The 17,122-nt window shown below is 36.3% G+C and overlaps 1 protein-coding gene across 2 annotated transcripts in view; it reads right to left on the bottom strand.

The window, feature by feature from the left end:
- The window catches only part of LUC7L2 (LUC7 like 2, pre-mRNA splicing factor), a 37,755-nt gene that overhangs the window by 6,234 nt on the left and 14,399 nt on the right, over nucleotides 1-17,122 (bottom strand). For both annotated transcript variants that reach the window (XM_051784163.1, XM_051784165.1), the window contains 7 exons: nucleotides 16,503-16,597; nucleotides 6,761-6,859; nucleotides 5,813-5,923; nucleotides 5,007-5,150; nucleotides 3,774-3,950; nucleotides 1,614-1,705; nucleotides 699-728 (listed from right to left, as the gene is read on the bottom strand). In XM_051784163.1, the coding sequence (XP_051640123.1) occupies nucleotides 699-728; nucleotides 1,614-1,705; nucleotides 3,774-3,950; nucleotides 5,007-5,150; nucleotides 5,813-5,923; nucleotides 6,761-6,859; nucleotides 16,503-16,597 (748 nt within the window). The remainder of the gene's footprint in view (nucleotides 1-698; nucleotides 729-1,613; nucleotides 1,706-3,773; nucleotides 3,951-5,006; nucleotides 5,151-5,812; nucleotides 5,924-6,760; nucleotides 6,860-16,502; nucleotides 16,598-17,122) is intronic.

The following is a 17,122-nucleotide window of genomic DNA, read 5'->3' as shown; positions in this document are numbered from 1 at the left end:
CATGACTGTTTGGCTACAGCATAGCCAATTCAAGTTTCCGAAAGCAATTAAAAATATGGAAAAAAATCTACTTTTTAAAATTTTAAAATCTTGTCTTTATTAGGTAAAGTTGTAGAACTCCCTGATGCAGTGACATGGGTTATCTGCCAGAATCTTTGTATTATGATGTTCTGAAGAAACTGGACTATATTGTTCCCCGTAGCTACAATAACAAAACTAGCCTGCAAGGTTCTAAACACCATAAAAATTCAGTCTATTCTTTCCTTCTTTTTTGTTTTTTTTTTTTTTTTTTAAATCACTTTGCAGTCATACCTCACTGGTGACTTGCAACAGTGTAGGTTTGGAAGAACACTCATACTGTTGATGGATGATCTATTAAGAGTTAACCTGGTGCTTAGGATTTTAAAAACATGGGGTTTCACAAAAAGGTATTAACCACAAACTTTTGTAAAGAAAAAGCAATTATCTGTGTTTTAAATGTTATTTGGGACACAAGGCTGCATTGCAGGAACCATAAAATAAATGTACATGTATAAACTCAGTAGCATGATATAAAATCACAGAGAGATGACTGTAACAGAAAGCTTTGTTCATAAAGATGGACATCTTAAATTAATAGTGCTACACAAACTTATAATGTGCCAGCTTGTGAAAGGCTGGCTTCACCGCTAGTATTCCTTGTCTGCAGATTTATATACCTTTTGGCATGCTTGCTGTGGGATCTGGACCTGAAATAAAAAGAAAACAGTAATTTTTCTTATAGAATCTTATTATTATATAAGGTACAATTTAGTAATAATAAACTAGACTAGCTGACCTGTAATTGTATTTCTTGTTTTAGTAGCAATTGTTTAAAGGCCCTTTATTTAATATTAACATCTTTACTGCTACATGTTTACCAGGAAACACATCCCTGTTTTGTGTTTGTGGGTTTTGTTTTTTTCCCCCCTTAATTCAGTTTTGAGATTACCATATTAGAAACCCAAAAGAATGTCAAATTTGCTTTTTAACTCCCTTCCCTCCTATAGAAAAAGCTTACAGTTCAAGTCAGTATTCCCTTATTTCCTGACAGGCAAGTATTATCAGTCTGCAACAGATTTCAAAGGTTTACACTGTTAGCCTCTGAAGCTAACATGTTGAGAGAACTGCAGTTCAGATTCCGTTCCACTCTAGCCCCACAAGGCCTGGAAGCTACTATTTCACAGAAGAACAGGGAATTACTTTCCTTAGTCATACATTCAACTACTTCCAATAAGGAAATTTTCTAACATATATGAAGAAAATAGCTATCAGATGTTAGAAAATCACATGTGTATAAGCTCACATTTATTAAGTCTCAAAACAAGGTACACACCTGAAAATTATCTCATTTAAAGGCCATTTGTTCCAATACGTAGATGTACTACTATCAGTAGTTTTTAAAAAGGTTTTTTATGGAAACAATTCCAAGTTTTAACAGTTAGACATGAAATTCCATCTCAATCCTTGTAAGTTTTCAAAGAATGCAAAGTATTGTAATTCTGCAGATTTAGAAATGTTTATGAACTACATCATAGGTTTCTCATTAAACTTAAATAGGTCATTATGTACATGCAATTAAAATAGCTCCCTACCTCCTTAGTTTCTCCCTTTCTTCTCTTTCTCTCTCCTCTCTACGTTTCAGACGTTCCTGATTTCGTTTCTCCTGTTTATCAGCCACAATCCTCTAAAAGCAAATGAACATATTCATTAAGTTATACTTCAAAATTTCTCAGATGAAGGTGCTATAAAAATGATCTAGACATTAACATTCAGTTCTTTTTCTCAGGTATATTCCCTTTCCCTTGTGTATATTATTCCCTCTCTCTTCCTCAGTATATATGTATTTTTTTCTTCAAGAAACAGAAGTTATTGCAGAAGAGCTGCAGCAAATAGATGGGTGTTACACGAAGACCTGAAATATGCAGAGTTAAACATTAAGTTTTTAATAAAGGGGAATTCAGAGCAGCAAGTCATGCCTTTTATGTGAGAGTTTCCATGCCAATCCTATCATATTTTGGCCACTGGGGAAAGGCAGAAAGAATACAGAACCGGGAGAGTTAATTGTTTCTTAAAGGACTTGGTTGGGCTGATACCTAGGTTTTGAGGCTACTTGTTTCTGTATTGTAACCATGAGACATATAATTAGAGCAGATGCTTCAGCTGTTAGCCCCCAGGTTGAACTCACTACTACTGGGGACAAGGCACGCTCAGTAGAGGGCCCTCAGATGTGGAACTCACAACTGGAGATCTGGCCAAACCCAAGTCTTGCCACCTTCTGGACATGATGCAAGAAATTCAACTCTTTGTAAAGACCTTCTTCTGAGAGGTGGAATTGCCCCAGCAGCATCTTGATTAGATCTCTGAGGAGAGCTCTGAGGAAGGAGGGGATAGTTATTGTTTTCTTCTTTTGTTAGCGAAGTACTTCAAAAGATTATTTTTTTGATGCTTTGGGAATGTGAAATAAGTTATCCATGCATATTTTTTTCTGTATGGTGTAAATAATCAGTCAATTCAACCCCTACGTCAAATTGTATCTATACTTCCTTGTACAACATCACTAATTTAACTACAAGTTCAAGTGACTGCATAATTTCATGGAGGGATGAGAGGAAGCACACGTGATCTGTTCTAGGCATCTAAGATTTAAGTTACACCAGCTATATTAGGAGCCTAAATTGCCTCTACAGTCAACAGAAAGAGTTGGGCTCTCCAAAGAGTAAGTCATTATCCATGCAAGACAGCTGGAATATTATGAAACATAATACAAGTCAATTTACTCAAACCCACTAGCAGCATTTTCTGCTGTTAGGGCTTCAAGTCCTTTAGGTATTGTCTTCAGTGATTTCTACAGCTAAAATGCTTGATTGAGCTGGGAACTCCATAATTTCTATATTAAGGTCATAAATGGCATCAGTGTCCAAATCCATTCTCTAGAATACCAGAAGACCAGAATACAATTCCAGTAAGTCTTTCTTCCAGCACATGATTTCTGGTCAAGATAGGGTTGTTTAGGATAATATTCCAACTGGATTTCAAATTTTCAAGCTATAAAGAACATGCAACCTCCCCATAACAATTATTTTAACAGTTAGCCTGACTTCAAGATATCCATCATTCTGTATTTCCACTTTGCAAAGCTACAGCCTTGAGTTGTCGGAACCTGTTTATTTCATCTATTGTCACTTAAGCTTAAAAGCCTTGAAAAATCACTTAGAAGAAAATTCAAAGTCACCTCCTAATCTTTGTCCAGATAAAATAAACAAAGTGAGTTTTAGTTATTCACCATACAGCAGGCTGTCTGAGCTCAAAGCATTTCTTTATATTTTTTTGAAAACTTTTCATCCTCCTTAATCCATGCTCTTGTATCTTCAAGTCTCATTATTATTTTTAGTCAATCATCTGGCTAAAAGCAAAGTTCATTTGGCTATCTCCTGTGACTGCTAAATAAAACATTGCTGCTGTTCGTTCAAAATACAGTTTATCAATTTACAAGTAGAATCACACTCTTTGTTCCCAAGATGCATTACTCTGCATGTGTGTTTTAATATACCTCAGTACAAAAGAGGTCATCTTAGTAAACTATCTGGGTAACTGATGTTAAATTAAAATCTTTAGTGTTTTTTAGGCTAATGAAATCTCAAATTTTAAAGTGATATGAAAAAATCCCACACATCCAGAAGGAAATATTCAATTAAGGCTGCCTGTCAAATAATTAAGTAGGACCACACACACAAAATATAGGAATGATTTACCCTGAGTTCCTCAAGCTTCTCTCTTATTTCAATAAATCCCAAATGTAGTTTTCCTCCAAAATGATCAGCAAGTCGTCGGTCATTGTCATGAAGACCAAGATAAGCTGAGCACACTTCACAAACCCGTAGCTTCTGCTGCTGAAAGCTGGAGGCAGGCATAGAATTCCTGTACACTTCCTAGAAAAAAAAATTTGCTGTTACTTCTCAGTGCACATAAATACAAGGATAACACTTTACCAAGCACATGCTACAAATTAATAACCAAATTCAATGTACACCAGCACACCCTTCAGTTAATTCACACTATTCATAAATCAACTGTTTCATTAAAATACAAGGCATGTTTCCTTATTTTGAAAATTGAACATATTTAAAAGCAGGACATTAGCAAATGGTTTTGTGGATTTGTGAATTAAAAAAAGTGGGGTAATGATTACCTTTACGTAAGACTATATTGCACAGAAAGCTGAACAATATTTTCATATCCAACAATGAATACACATTAACACTACAATTACTGTGTTGACATATTATGAAAATATTACACCAGTTTTAATTCTGAGCGCAATTTAAAACAGTGTTAGTTTCCTGAGAAACCCATCTGCATTTTAGACACTAATTAAACACATTATCTGAACAAAATTTATCTACAGATACTCAGATGACAGACCAGCAAGACTGTCAGCAACCCTTCTGGTACTATTAAAACAACTGCAGATGTTTGTTTCTGTAAATCCCTGTATCTTGGAGCAACACAATATGAAAAGCTCTTGGTGCGTTCTGCCACCTGACCATTACAAGGACAATTTTGACTGGACTGATACACAAGACATTAAATAAGTATCTTTCAGAGAAGACAATGGTTCACTTCACTGAAGCTTTCCAGTACAAGTCACATCAGCACACCACAGCAAAAGCCTTGAGAGCAAACCAGGCAAGTCAGTCCAACAAACACAGACACAATGGTAGTGTCCACAGATACAACTGACCAATACAGCTAAGCTAAGATGAATGCATTATTTGTGGAAGGGAGTATAATTTTCATTGTATATGAGTGTATTTAAGGGTACAAACTTTGACTGTACAGGATGCTGCAAAGCAATTAGCTAAGGAAGTGAGAGTAGATAAGACGTCTTGCATTACATGAAGGTCAACCAATTTACACAAAGGCCAACCAATTTAATACTTGACCCTGCCCTCTCCATCCCCCAAGCCTTGCACAATTCAACTTACTTCTGCTTCTCTCTTCTTTACCCGAGCTTTCTCCACTTCATCCATTACTTTCTGAGATTCTTCCACATTTCCATCAGCTCCGAGCTGTTCTACCTTGGCTAACAGTTTCCCAATTTCTTCATTCAATTCATGGACTCTTTCAGCCTTGAAAGACAAGGAAAGGCTTAACACAGGAAATGCTTTTACTTATGGAAAACAATCTGAACGACTACTGTGTGCAAAATTGGTAGGACAGAAAAGAAACATGCAGAGAGCACTTCTCCAGGTGTTAAGAGTGAAATAGAAAATGCCTCACTGAAAAACACACAGAGAAAGGCTGAGTTACCAGGTCTGTGTACCAACTCCAGAGAAGGATTTTGTTTAGAAAATTCAAGTAATTCACACTGTTGTCCATACCACACAGTCTTGCAAAATTAGTATTTGTATAATCATTCCTCCTAGCATGTGTATACACGTGCACAAAAATTGTAGAACTTTTTTTTTTCATTCGAAGATCTAGAGAAAAGCACATCAATTTTGGTTTAATTTATGGATGAAGTTTTGATCAAAAAGTGTAAGAATTACTAACATTTGTATGGCATGGAATCACAGTGTCAAGTTTCTCAAGGTCAAAAATATCAGAGGTCTCTTCCCTGTTCTCCTTCCTGTGCCTTAAGGGCAGTTTTGGGAAGAATAGAGAAAATGTGTTATTTTTTCCCTCTCCTCAGTATGAATTCTGAGATTCAATATCTTGCCAAAACTTGAAGTTGGCTCTTTGGAAAAACAGACCTTCAAAGAGACTTTAGTTACTAGTTTTCCATGCTTACTTTAGCTGCAACTTCAGCACTGATCTCTTCTTGGGTTTCTGCTAGTCTTTTCTTAGCCACTTCTGTTCGCCTGTCACAGTCTGCAATAAATGACTGCAGATGGTCCATTGCCTAAAACATCAATAAGAACACAGATCAGTGCTGTCAAGAACATGGATATTTCATTAGCTGTAATGCTTCCTAAGTTTATCAAGACTTAACTTTCTTAAGTTTTTATTAGTGAAACCTTTGTAAAATGATACTCTATCAGTTTATGGTGACACATAATGTAAACACATATATTAATACACATCTTTTTAAAAATTATAGCCTACACATTGTCATGGTTCTAAGTATTTCCAGAAATTTGGAAGTGAATCTGTCTTAAGTCTTCTCTGACAAGAAGTGAGTATTTCTAGCAGGCATTAAAATTCTTCAAAGGATATTCAGGATCACTTCATCCAGCCATTACATGCAATACTGTAACGTTTTTCACTAGGGTTTTAAGCTATTAAACATATTAACATCATCCCTCCAAATAGCAATTAAAAAACCGAACCTTTTTGTCCTAGTAAAAACTACCTTCCTAGCTGGGAGTACAAAACTTAAACTATAGTGTATGGAGACAGTATATGATTTGTTATCAATACAGAACTACTTTCTTCATTAAATATAGAATTTAAAACTCTCTTCAAAGCATACACAGCCTTAATATTTCCCTGCTATGTGATAACACTAAGACAGCACCCACGTTTATGATATTTTGTTCTGTGGGCGGTTGTTAACAGTTCCACCTAGAGAGTGACAATACAAATACAAAATATTCATGAAGAGGCATGTATCTTTGCCAAGGGTTTCTCTGTTTATAAGATCCTTCTGTGTGTAGCAAAACTTAACATCTACTGCTCAGTGTATTGACCTTGGTATACAAACTATGCTCTCTCTCCAGCATTAAGACAAAATACATACATCAAGCTCAAAGAAGAAATCTTGATCTTTAGATGCTATTTCATAGTCTGCCCTTAATGCCAGGTCATGCACCTTCAGGCATTCTCCAAGGTCCATTCTCTGAAAAGAGACAGAGGCAATGTGGTTTAATTTTTCAGAAATGTTACAACGAATAAGTTAGCATGATTTTCTTTACCAGTCAAATACTCTGAAGCAAATCAGCTCCCCTGAGAGAACAAAAGGACAGTTTAACAAAGCTATAAAATGATACCAGGTCTTTAACAGAAATGCATGAATCAGGAAATAATAAAAGCAGAGAGAATGAACAGCTTGTCTTATCATGATAGCTGTTTGGATTACAAAGTATCATTAACATCTCCCAAAAATGTTGTTTTACTGAATGTTTAAAAAAGTGACTCAAGTGGAACATCCTGTATTGAATTTAAACAGCTTAGCAGAATCAAGTTCTATGAAAATAACTGGCAGTTAAATGGTCAAATTCTTGACCCAAACTGTCTGCACACTCTATGGTGCTGTGTTTCAGTTATATTCATCACCTGAAACAGCTACAACCACAGCACCACAGCAAGTGCTGTTTAAAAAACATTCTTGAAGCATTCCAAGTGAGAGAGTCAAAAAATCAAATCCCAGCAAAACATTTTGCATATGAGTGAAGATGATCTGAGTGTTGGACTATGTTCAAGAATCAGGGGAGAAAAATTACAGATACTTCACTTGTAATTTAAAAGGAAGAAAGCATGGACTTAAAAAAAGTAAGTAGGGTGCATCACTAATCTTGCATACAATGGCACTGAGAAGAGCGCCCAGAATCTTATGAGATAACAAACACTGTTTTTAAATTGAAATTTGCATAATACACAGCATAAGAAATTCTAATTCAGTGTGTTCACCACAAGTCTGGTGATCAAGACAGACCAACTCCCCCCCAACAAACAATTAAAAAAAAAAAAAAAAATCAAAAAACTAAACCAAACCCCTCCCAAAGCCAATTTGAAATGCAAACAAAAATGAATAAAACCAAGGCAGCCTCTCTGCAAAAGCACAGGCTGATGTATAATCATTGAAATTGATTATCTGCATCACTTAAAACCAGCATGGTTTCAGTTAGGTCTGCTCTTGGCACTGCTCACTTAATATTAAGAAGAGTTAATCCTTTCTTAACACTGAAAGCACATAATGCAAATTGAACTCTGATGGAAAAAGCTATTACTGCTGGAATTAAATAACACTTTTAGAACCAAATCTAAAATAATTAATAACCTGTGTTGTGAGTTTTGTAAATAGAGGATGAGTGTTAACTCAGAAAGTACTGCAAGTCATTTGAATGTGAGCCAAATGAGTAGGGGTTTAGCTGGGTTTTTGTTTGCTTGCTTTTTGTTAATAAATAAAATACTTGGATTTAAGTAAACAATTCAAGCCTCCTGAGTAAAAAGCCCAAACATCAATTACTTTTGTCTTCTAATATCCCCATTCACTGATGTTCCAATGAATCCATTAAAGTAATTTTTATGGAAGTTGTTAATTTATTTCAAATGTTAGAAACAAACAATCAAAAAGATTGTTAAAACGAAGAATTTTGAACTTGAAAGTTTTTTATAAACTGCAGTTGTTTAAATACCCTTCAGCCACCATAAATCTGTTTTCCAGAAGACATTTGATTGCAACAGAGAACATCTGATTTCAATGATAAAGATTAGCTTTTCCTGTTGCAACTATACAGGCCCTCAGCAATTTTGTTAACTGATGCAAATCCACCAAGACCTTGAAGCTGAGCAATGTATAATACATGTCTATTTCCAAGTCATCAGAGGCTGACATTATTTAAACTGAAGCATTCTTTCAGGAAAGTACTTCAATACTAGGAAAACAATAAGAAAGAATATTTTGAAATTATCTGAAAATTAGACACTTAAAAATTCTCCTAAAATTGTGAAAACATTGTGTTTATGCTCCTTCATTTCTTGTACTGATAAGGTCTTTACAGCTAAACTGTAGAACTTAAGGCCTATCCTGTTTGAAGTACTTTAGTTCTAAATGCATACATAAAGCTAATGACACTCTAATAGGTCTGAATACAATGAGAAGCAGCCTGAAACACATCCACCACATCATTACAAACCCACTATTTTAATATGCAATCTGCATACACTTTGAATAAATGCATGAAATAAACTTCCATCACACAGTAAAAACCCACAGAATTCACATAACACCACCATGGCACTCGGTTCACTATTACATGTGCTTTATGTTTCTTTTTCCTCTATTTGGGTTGGATTTAACTTCCACAAAATAGTACATTTCCTGATTTCTTTTCTTCTTACTGGGAACTGTAAATCCATAGCCTGAAAGGATGGTAATTACTCTGAGACAGCATTACTAGCGAAAAATTTTCTGTCCTCCCTTTATCACTGTGCTGTGCCACTCCACACTGAGACATCTGCCTATGCAGTTCAACATGATCTGGGTACTGACTGGGTAAAATATATCTCAGCAAACCAAAAACAGAGGCATATTTTTCAGCGGTCTTTTTGTCCAACCTGTTGGGCAGCCACACAAACAACACGCTGACAATATGTAGGAACAACATAGTAGGGGACTAAGCAGCTAGGATCTCTTACAGTATCAAGATGGCAAACTCAAAAACCTTTGAATAACTTCAGTAATATTAGCAGAAATTTTGAGAGACTAGGTGGCTGTTACAGAGGATTCACTTTTTTTACATGTCTCAATCACAAGAGAAGAAATTTTGACTCCCCTTCTCCTCTTTGATCCAACAGTGTTGCCTTATAAATATTCATGTGGCATAACAGGGAGCAAGAACAAGCAGGTACAAGAGAAAAGGATTCTTTATCATTAGCTTTGCTGCTGAAGAAATTACTTCATTATTGGAACTGCTGCTTAATACAGTTCTGGGCAATCCTTTGTGAACCTTCACAGATATATCACTTTAAAACATCTTTCTTAAAAGTTCTATTAGCAAACTCCATTGTAGAGAGACATAAAAGACCCACCACATTTAAAACTCTTAAACCACTTTGCAAATTATATGTAAAAACAGGCTAAAAAGCACTTCTGCTGGTGTAAGCTATGCAACATCAAGTGAAGACAACTCATTTTGGGGACGATTCATTGCTGCCACAAGTCTGTGCTGGATCAGGATTGTCGAGGACTTTAATAAGCACAGAACAGCTCCTATTATAATCTGGCTAATATGGCCAGCTGCGGAGTAAACGGACAGCAGATGGAAATGGAGAGAGGAAACAGCAAGACACATTATTTTCATTTTCGGCAAGTGCACCTTGCGGTTTGGTGCCCAAGCATGCCTACTCCAGAGGCAGGGAACAAGCATTTGCAGTCAGCCATTTAAAGATCAATCAGTTGAAACAGATGATGGCTAAGAGGGAGACTCATGCTCACACATTGAGCTACTAATGAAGGCTTAAAAAGAACACAAACTGTTTTTCACAGTCAATACACTGACTTTCAGACAGACTTAAACTACTTAAAGTGATTTATAGAGGAGTTCTGATAAGCAATGCAAATAAAGAAAGGTGAGAATATCTAAGTCCCCAGGCTAGACATAACTAAAATTTATGGAGTATGTTAAGCCACATTTTGGGGTCTTTTTGCAGTTTTCTGCACTTTTACTGAGATTAAAGCTGAGAAAAAAACCCTTACATATTTGGAGAATCTTTAATACAGATAAAAGCTATTACTGAAGACTAGTCTAGGTAACCACATGCAAAGCTGCATATCAGGAGTACTTTTGCTATTCCAGAGCTCTGCATAAGAAACTAGTGCCTTCTATTCTAATGATTTGCTAACCATTTTCTGCAATACTATTTTAATTCCTAGCTGCTAGATGGACAGTTACAGCTGCTTGATTTCCCAGAGCTAAGGTTTAGACAACTGTCTTTCATCCTAAACAACCTCATATTGAAATGATTTAGTAATAATTTTTGTCATCCTATACACAAAATAGATAGAATGCCTTTGGAATTAACATAGAAATATGGATTACATACATTTTGTTTGACAAAGATGTATAGCTCTGCTTCAATTAAATCAGGTACAAAAAATAAAATAATCACGTGTTAAATATGAGTTGACGAGGAAGAGCTGGCCAAAGAATTGGGCAACACAGAATCTGAAGAGTTTATCTGCAACATAAATATGCACTCAAGACTAGCTGGTACTAATAACTTATTTGGAAAGTAAACTCTGGTATGATGCTGTTTCTGGAATATGAAATTAAGAAGGCTTTCTTTTTCTTCCAAATCTTGAGCCACCTACAGCAAAATTCCCATTCTGACACTTTTACAACTACTACCCATTCTTTTGACATCAGAAATTTGATTACGGAATGTACTCTATAAGGAGCGCAAAAAGAGCACAGAAAAGCCAAAGCTACTTAAAACACAGAGGGCTGATATTGAGCCAAGTGTGACATAGTAGCACAAACAATCAAATGCTTCTAAAAACAACATGTGTCTTTGATAGATTTTTGAAACAAGATACTCTGGACAATGTTTATGTAGAGAATTCTTTCTAAAGATACCCTTACCAAAACAGTTCACATTCAGCAAGAGAAGGATTTTTTTGTTTGTTTGCTTAGAAAGATCTGATGTTGCTGATAAATTGATATTGGAGGAACCAGATTTCCTCCCTCGTCAAATTGCTAAGGCAACTACTAGGGTCTGTATGAGAACACTTGCTACTGATAAAAAGAAGCTGCAGATAGACTGTTTGCTGACATCTTCCTTACAATGGAACTAACTTTTTATCTGCATTAACAATTTTGTTTCTGACATGTTTCTACACTTGCGATAAAGCCCATCCTTTTTTGTAGGCAACACATATTCAGAAAGGGACCCTTTAGGATGATGTAACAATGTGTAATTTAAGTCCTCTGACTCCACTAGCAGGAAAGAAATGCTGACCAAAAAGGATGCAAAATTATTAAGTTGAAGTCCTTAGTAATCACTGAATTCCAGGTATCTTCAGAAGTCTTTTTAAAAGACATTTCTCCCTATAACCATACTCTCACTTCTGAAGACTTCAAGTGTCCTAGTTAGGACAGCTGAAGACCAGTTCATCATGGTGGGTGTAACCCAAAATTGTGTATTCTATAGCCTTCCATGCCATTTCCTAGAAACTGTTGTCAAGATTATTCGCACCCTCTGCCCATAGAGCCTGACTCCTCAGGCTACAAACTAGGTGTTAAGAGGCCTGTGAGATAGGAGGATGCTCTTGTCCTCACACCCTTTGTGGAACTCCCGGCCCTGAGGAGAGCACTGAGCATTCCTGCCTGAACTGGAAGATACATAATCTTGGAGTCTTGGAACATTTTCTAACCCGCTCGTGGGATCCAGAGGACGGCTGCATCTCATCGCTCTCAACCAGACTTAGACCACCACTGGACTGCGATCACCAGTTTGGCCAGACTGCAGCAGCTCTCCCACCAGCAGGTTCCTCCCCTCTCCCTTTACTTTGGACTCAAACAGGGCCCAAGGAACACCACTTTGTTCATGCCCCAGGGTACTGGGTTATACATTCGGGTTTTGTGGGTTAAGACCAATTGTTTGTTTGTATGATTGTACTTACTGTATTATTTTAATAAATTGTTATTCTGACTTATAATCTCTCCTTCAGTTGAGTTCATTTCCCCTGCTGGTTAACTCTTAAACCAGCACATAAGTCCTTAGAATAGATCTCCACTTACAAAGCTAGTAGGTCTTTCTTATTTTTAAATGAGATAATTCAGTATTTATTCTTATAGCTTGACTATGTAATACACTAAAACTGAAGTTGATGACCGTACAGAACATAACAAAACCTCCCTTCACCTAGATAAATCAAACCCATTAAAATGGAATATGGTACAGTCAGTTTACTTTCCTGGCATTGTTCAAAAAAATTAAGAATACATTTCAAGCAACTGACATGATCACTTGAGAGGGCAAGAGACCACTTCACAATTTATCACCACTGGGCTGAAGGCTACAAATTGAGGTAGCTTATGCAAGCCTAATTTAATTTGATTTGCTAAACTGAAGTAGTTCACATGATCAAATCAGTCCTGAACTGAAAAGCTGATACCCTCCAGCACAATGCCTTCTAACAGCTTCTAATGCTTTTTCTAACAGTACAGCAAAAAAATCACAGTCACATCTCAAAACACAAGTTTTAAGCATCCAAATAGTTCCACTGAGCCAACGGGACTGCTGGCAAATCAACCAACTACAGATTAAAACACCTTACTAACACCTATCTGCAGATGTGTGAACTATCCAAACTTCTCTTTCACAGCAGGAAAAGGAGACATAGACAGTACATTCAGTGAGCCTAAATAGATACACCCCACCTTGAGAGGGGTACCCAGTGGGGAGGTGAACTGAATCCTTACCTAGGCTCCTTGCCTAGATACCTTCTGACTTCAGAGCAAGCTTCAACACCTAGCTCCTCAGCTGAAACCTAAATTTAGATGTCTTAATCTGAAGCTGAATTCCACCACTAACAAGCTTAAAGTCAATCATGTATTCAAGTATATTGCTAAACCAAGGTCTTGGTCAGTATGGTTTTAGTCAGCAGCAGTCCTGAAGACTAGAGTGTAATAAATTCATGAGCACCTGAAGACAGGCTTAACTGCAGGGCTGAGCTGACACAGCATACTTTCATGTCAGTATAAATAAAATGCAAGAAGCAATTTTCCTCAACAAATACACATAAATACAAAGTTAAACCACTGAGGAGAAAGGATTTTCTCAACCATTGTTTGCACAGACCACATACAGTATTTGTGAATTTTTTTTCATCAGGGAAGCACAATCAAGCTAATAAGAAAGCCAGATTGATACACAAGTATTGAACTGTTCTGGGATCTTTAAAGATAATTACTGGGTTACTACAAATATTCAGGACATTACTAATTTTAATCTTATTAAAGGTAGTTGTTTTAAGTCTTCCCATGTTGTAGTTTTCATTAGTACTCAGCTATTCATTCAGAAACATACCAAGATAGAGAAAACATGCTCATACATCTTGTAGAACCTGCAGAACACAGCACAGACCTTACTTAAATCCAGAGAATGTTGCTTAATAGGTTTGTACCATTACAGAGGAGTTATCTGACTCCTACATATGCAGCTTCAGTCCTAATATCATAATACAGACAAACAAACATTTTTTGAAGAAAAAAACCAAACACCCACAAACAAAAACTCCAAACACCCACAAAAAACCCTACCCAAAACCAAAGCCACCAAAAAGCCCACAAGCCTGATCATCAGCAACTGTTTAGGATAAATGTAACAGTGTTAACCCTCTAAGGCCAAAAAAAATAAATAAAAATTGCTAACTTTAAGTGGTAAATTAAAGTGTCCCAGTAGTCAGGGTTTACAAAGACTTATTAATCTCTTATTATAAAATTTTCAACTTGAATGAGCAAATTCTTAAACCACTGATTTATGCATGTGAACTGGCACCCAAGTAATCATTACGAAAAAGCAGAGCACCAAAATATGAAAAAGTGACAGTTCAAAATAGCTTTGGTGAGAGTCATTGTCAAAAGCAAGTTCTGAACACTGTTCTACAATCTTGAATACAACTTCTGTGATCTTACCAATTAGTTTACTATGTGCCTACCACAAACTTCAGAACACATTTCAACTAAAAAAAAATAAAATCACAGAGCACTAGAGATTTGGAACTGGTATTTAATAAACTGAAAGAGGATGCTACAATTTTATCTTTGTTTGCATTTTTGCTGTTGAGACTCAGAATTCTACCTATGGCTTCCATGTAGCCCATTACTCCCACTGCCCTTAGAAGGCAGCCACAAAAAATCCAAACCAATATTCTCCCTATCTCTCCCCAAAAAGTGACACAAAATCACCTCCAGCAGGCAGACACACCTCTGACTGCTTGACTTAGAATTTCCAAGTCTGCAAACCCAGAAACTTGGTAGCACAAAAACATATCCCTAAATAAAACCCCTAAACCAAAAGTACCTTTGCCAAAACACCCTGCAGCCTGAGGAACATGGTTTTTATTGTCAAGGGAAATAACACTTTGGCAGAAATTGGGGGATTTGGCCATTAAGGGAAAGAACGAACACACTAAATTAATAGCGCCTACTCACATGAGTCACTTTGTCTTCTGTTATCTGTGAATGTCCTCCTTGAGTGCTTTCAAAAGAGTGGGTGGACTAGAATTGTACAGAAGCCTGCATTTTGCAGACAGGAACAGTAATATGCAGCACTTAAGAATCACAGATTATCTTGTGATGCAAAAAAAATGGCAACTCATGTCCAGGGTTTTACTGATAATCTAGTCAACAGAGATTTAACCTCATAAAATGTCCCCAGAGAACTTATCCTTTCAGAAGCATTCATGGATTTGAATTTTAAAAAGAAGTGTCACTCAACCTTTGTTATGTATAGATCTTGAATGTAAAAATCAAAATTTTCCTCTGAAAACTCTGGAGAAAACTTCACAGTCATTTTCTAAATCAATGATAAATTGTTCAGTCAGATTCTACACTTCTTGCCCTTTTAAAAACTGCTCTTTAAGAGAGAAGGTCCACAGCAGAACATCACATGGGCCAGGTAAAGCCTGCCTCTTACAAGTCCCTTACTACTAGTCCCACTAAAAGGATTAAACCAGTCATTGTTTTTCTGGACCTGGATTTACATTGTGGAACACATTTTGTGGTATGATGACTAATTGCATTATGAGGAAGGAAAAAGAAAAGATTGATATTCTCTGAAGCGGCAGTTTAGTTTAGTTCTGCAAGAGCAGCAGCAGAATCCAGTATGAGACAGATGGAACTTCCACCTAAACTGAGTAAGCTCTCTCGTTGACGTGACTGACCTGCACCATCAGAGGCACTACTGTATGATAACTATGACTTTTATAGTTCTAAAGATAAACATTTATTTTATTAATTATTTTAACATCACTGAACATCAGGTTACATAGTCAATGAAACACAACTCACCTGCCATTCACAAAAAATAAGCTACTTAAAACAGGCACTCCAAGGTAAAGTACACACACACACACTGTCAAAGCCCCTTGTTTGCTATGCTCAGGCAGTAGAACTTTGGCTACAGAGTACACAAAAATCCAAGTCAAACAACTTACTAATATGCCATAAATGGAGATTTAATATTGGCCTTAGAATTTATGAAAATGGCACAGTAACTGGATATTGTATAGTAAGTGCCACTATCATATTAAAGCTATCTCAGCTTCTAGAAATTTAATTATTTGAACTTCCAATTATTTTCATTAAATATTTCTGAAGAAAGAAAGATCACCTCTCCCCTTCCCTATACAAATGTATCTGTAGGATACTTTCCCACTACCACATAATTTAAGAAAGCAACTTCATAATTTGTGCATAAATTATATTTCTTTTTTTTCTACTACTTGTAACTGTACCAGCTTAAGACCACTTTGCTGCAGCGCAATTCATGTAGGTAGCGTTATTTGGTTTTTTATGTAATACCAAACAGTGAAATTTAAGTAATAATTAGCATACAGAATTCTAAAAACTAACTTCATAACCCATAAATTAGTCGTTTATAAAAGTTCCTCTGAACAAGTTCCTCTCCTCTGGAGAGCACTAGGTAGATACTCATTGAAAATCATGAAATTAAAGGAAATATTACAAAGAACAAATATAATTCAATTTCTCCATTCTTATCTAAATAAAACATGAGATTTAGCTACGTACAGTTCCAGAGAGCACATCATGAGGGCAGCAGTTGAGAAGGTGGCTCTTGCACACTCTGTCATCACTGAATTTGATTCGCTGACGGGTCGTGTCACCTGCAATATAGAAACCAGCACATTCCAGGTTAGAAAACTGAGGAAGTCAAACATGTTCTCCAGGTTACATGCAAAGCGTTAACAGTGCCCTGTCACATAGTGAACATCTATGGAAACTAGAACTTAAAACACTCTATGCTTCTTTGCCAAATAACACAAAAAACACAAATGTGTGTTTTAGTGCTCTATAATGCTATTTAGAAAACCTCTCACACTTCCCCTTCAAAAATGCGGTAGGAAAAGTGCTTGAAACCAGAAAGTCAGTATTAGCTTAAAAACACTTTGATACAACAGCATTTGTTAAATGAGCTATATAATGTTCTATTCAGATTTTGCATGAAATAGTGATGTATTTGTATGCAAGAATTAGCATATAAAAGCAGCCTCATAAACACAAAATGATACACATTGAGTCTTCACCAAATCCCACCTGATACTTATTTTATGATTTTGCACCCTCTTACTTCTGATGGGAATAGTGTAAAGAGTTGGCAGAAGAATGATTTTAAATGCTTACAAACCTGA

This window comes from Manacus candei, unplaced genomic scaffold (assembly GCF_025592945.1).
Source record: "Manacus candei isolate 608988 ecotype Guabito, Panama unplaced genomic scaffold, ASM2559294v1 h1tg000018l, whole genome shotgun sequence".
NCBI classification, from domain to species: Eukaryota; Metazoa; Chordata; class Aves; order Passeriformes; family Pipridae; genus Manacus; species Manacus candei.
Note: the sequence above shows the minus strand (reverse complement) of the source record. Positions and strands in the feature narration are given on the sequence as shown.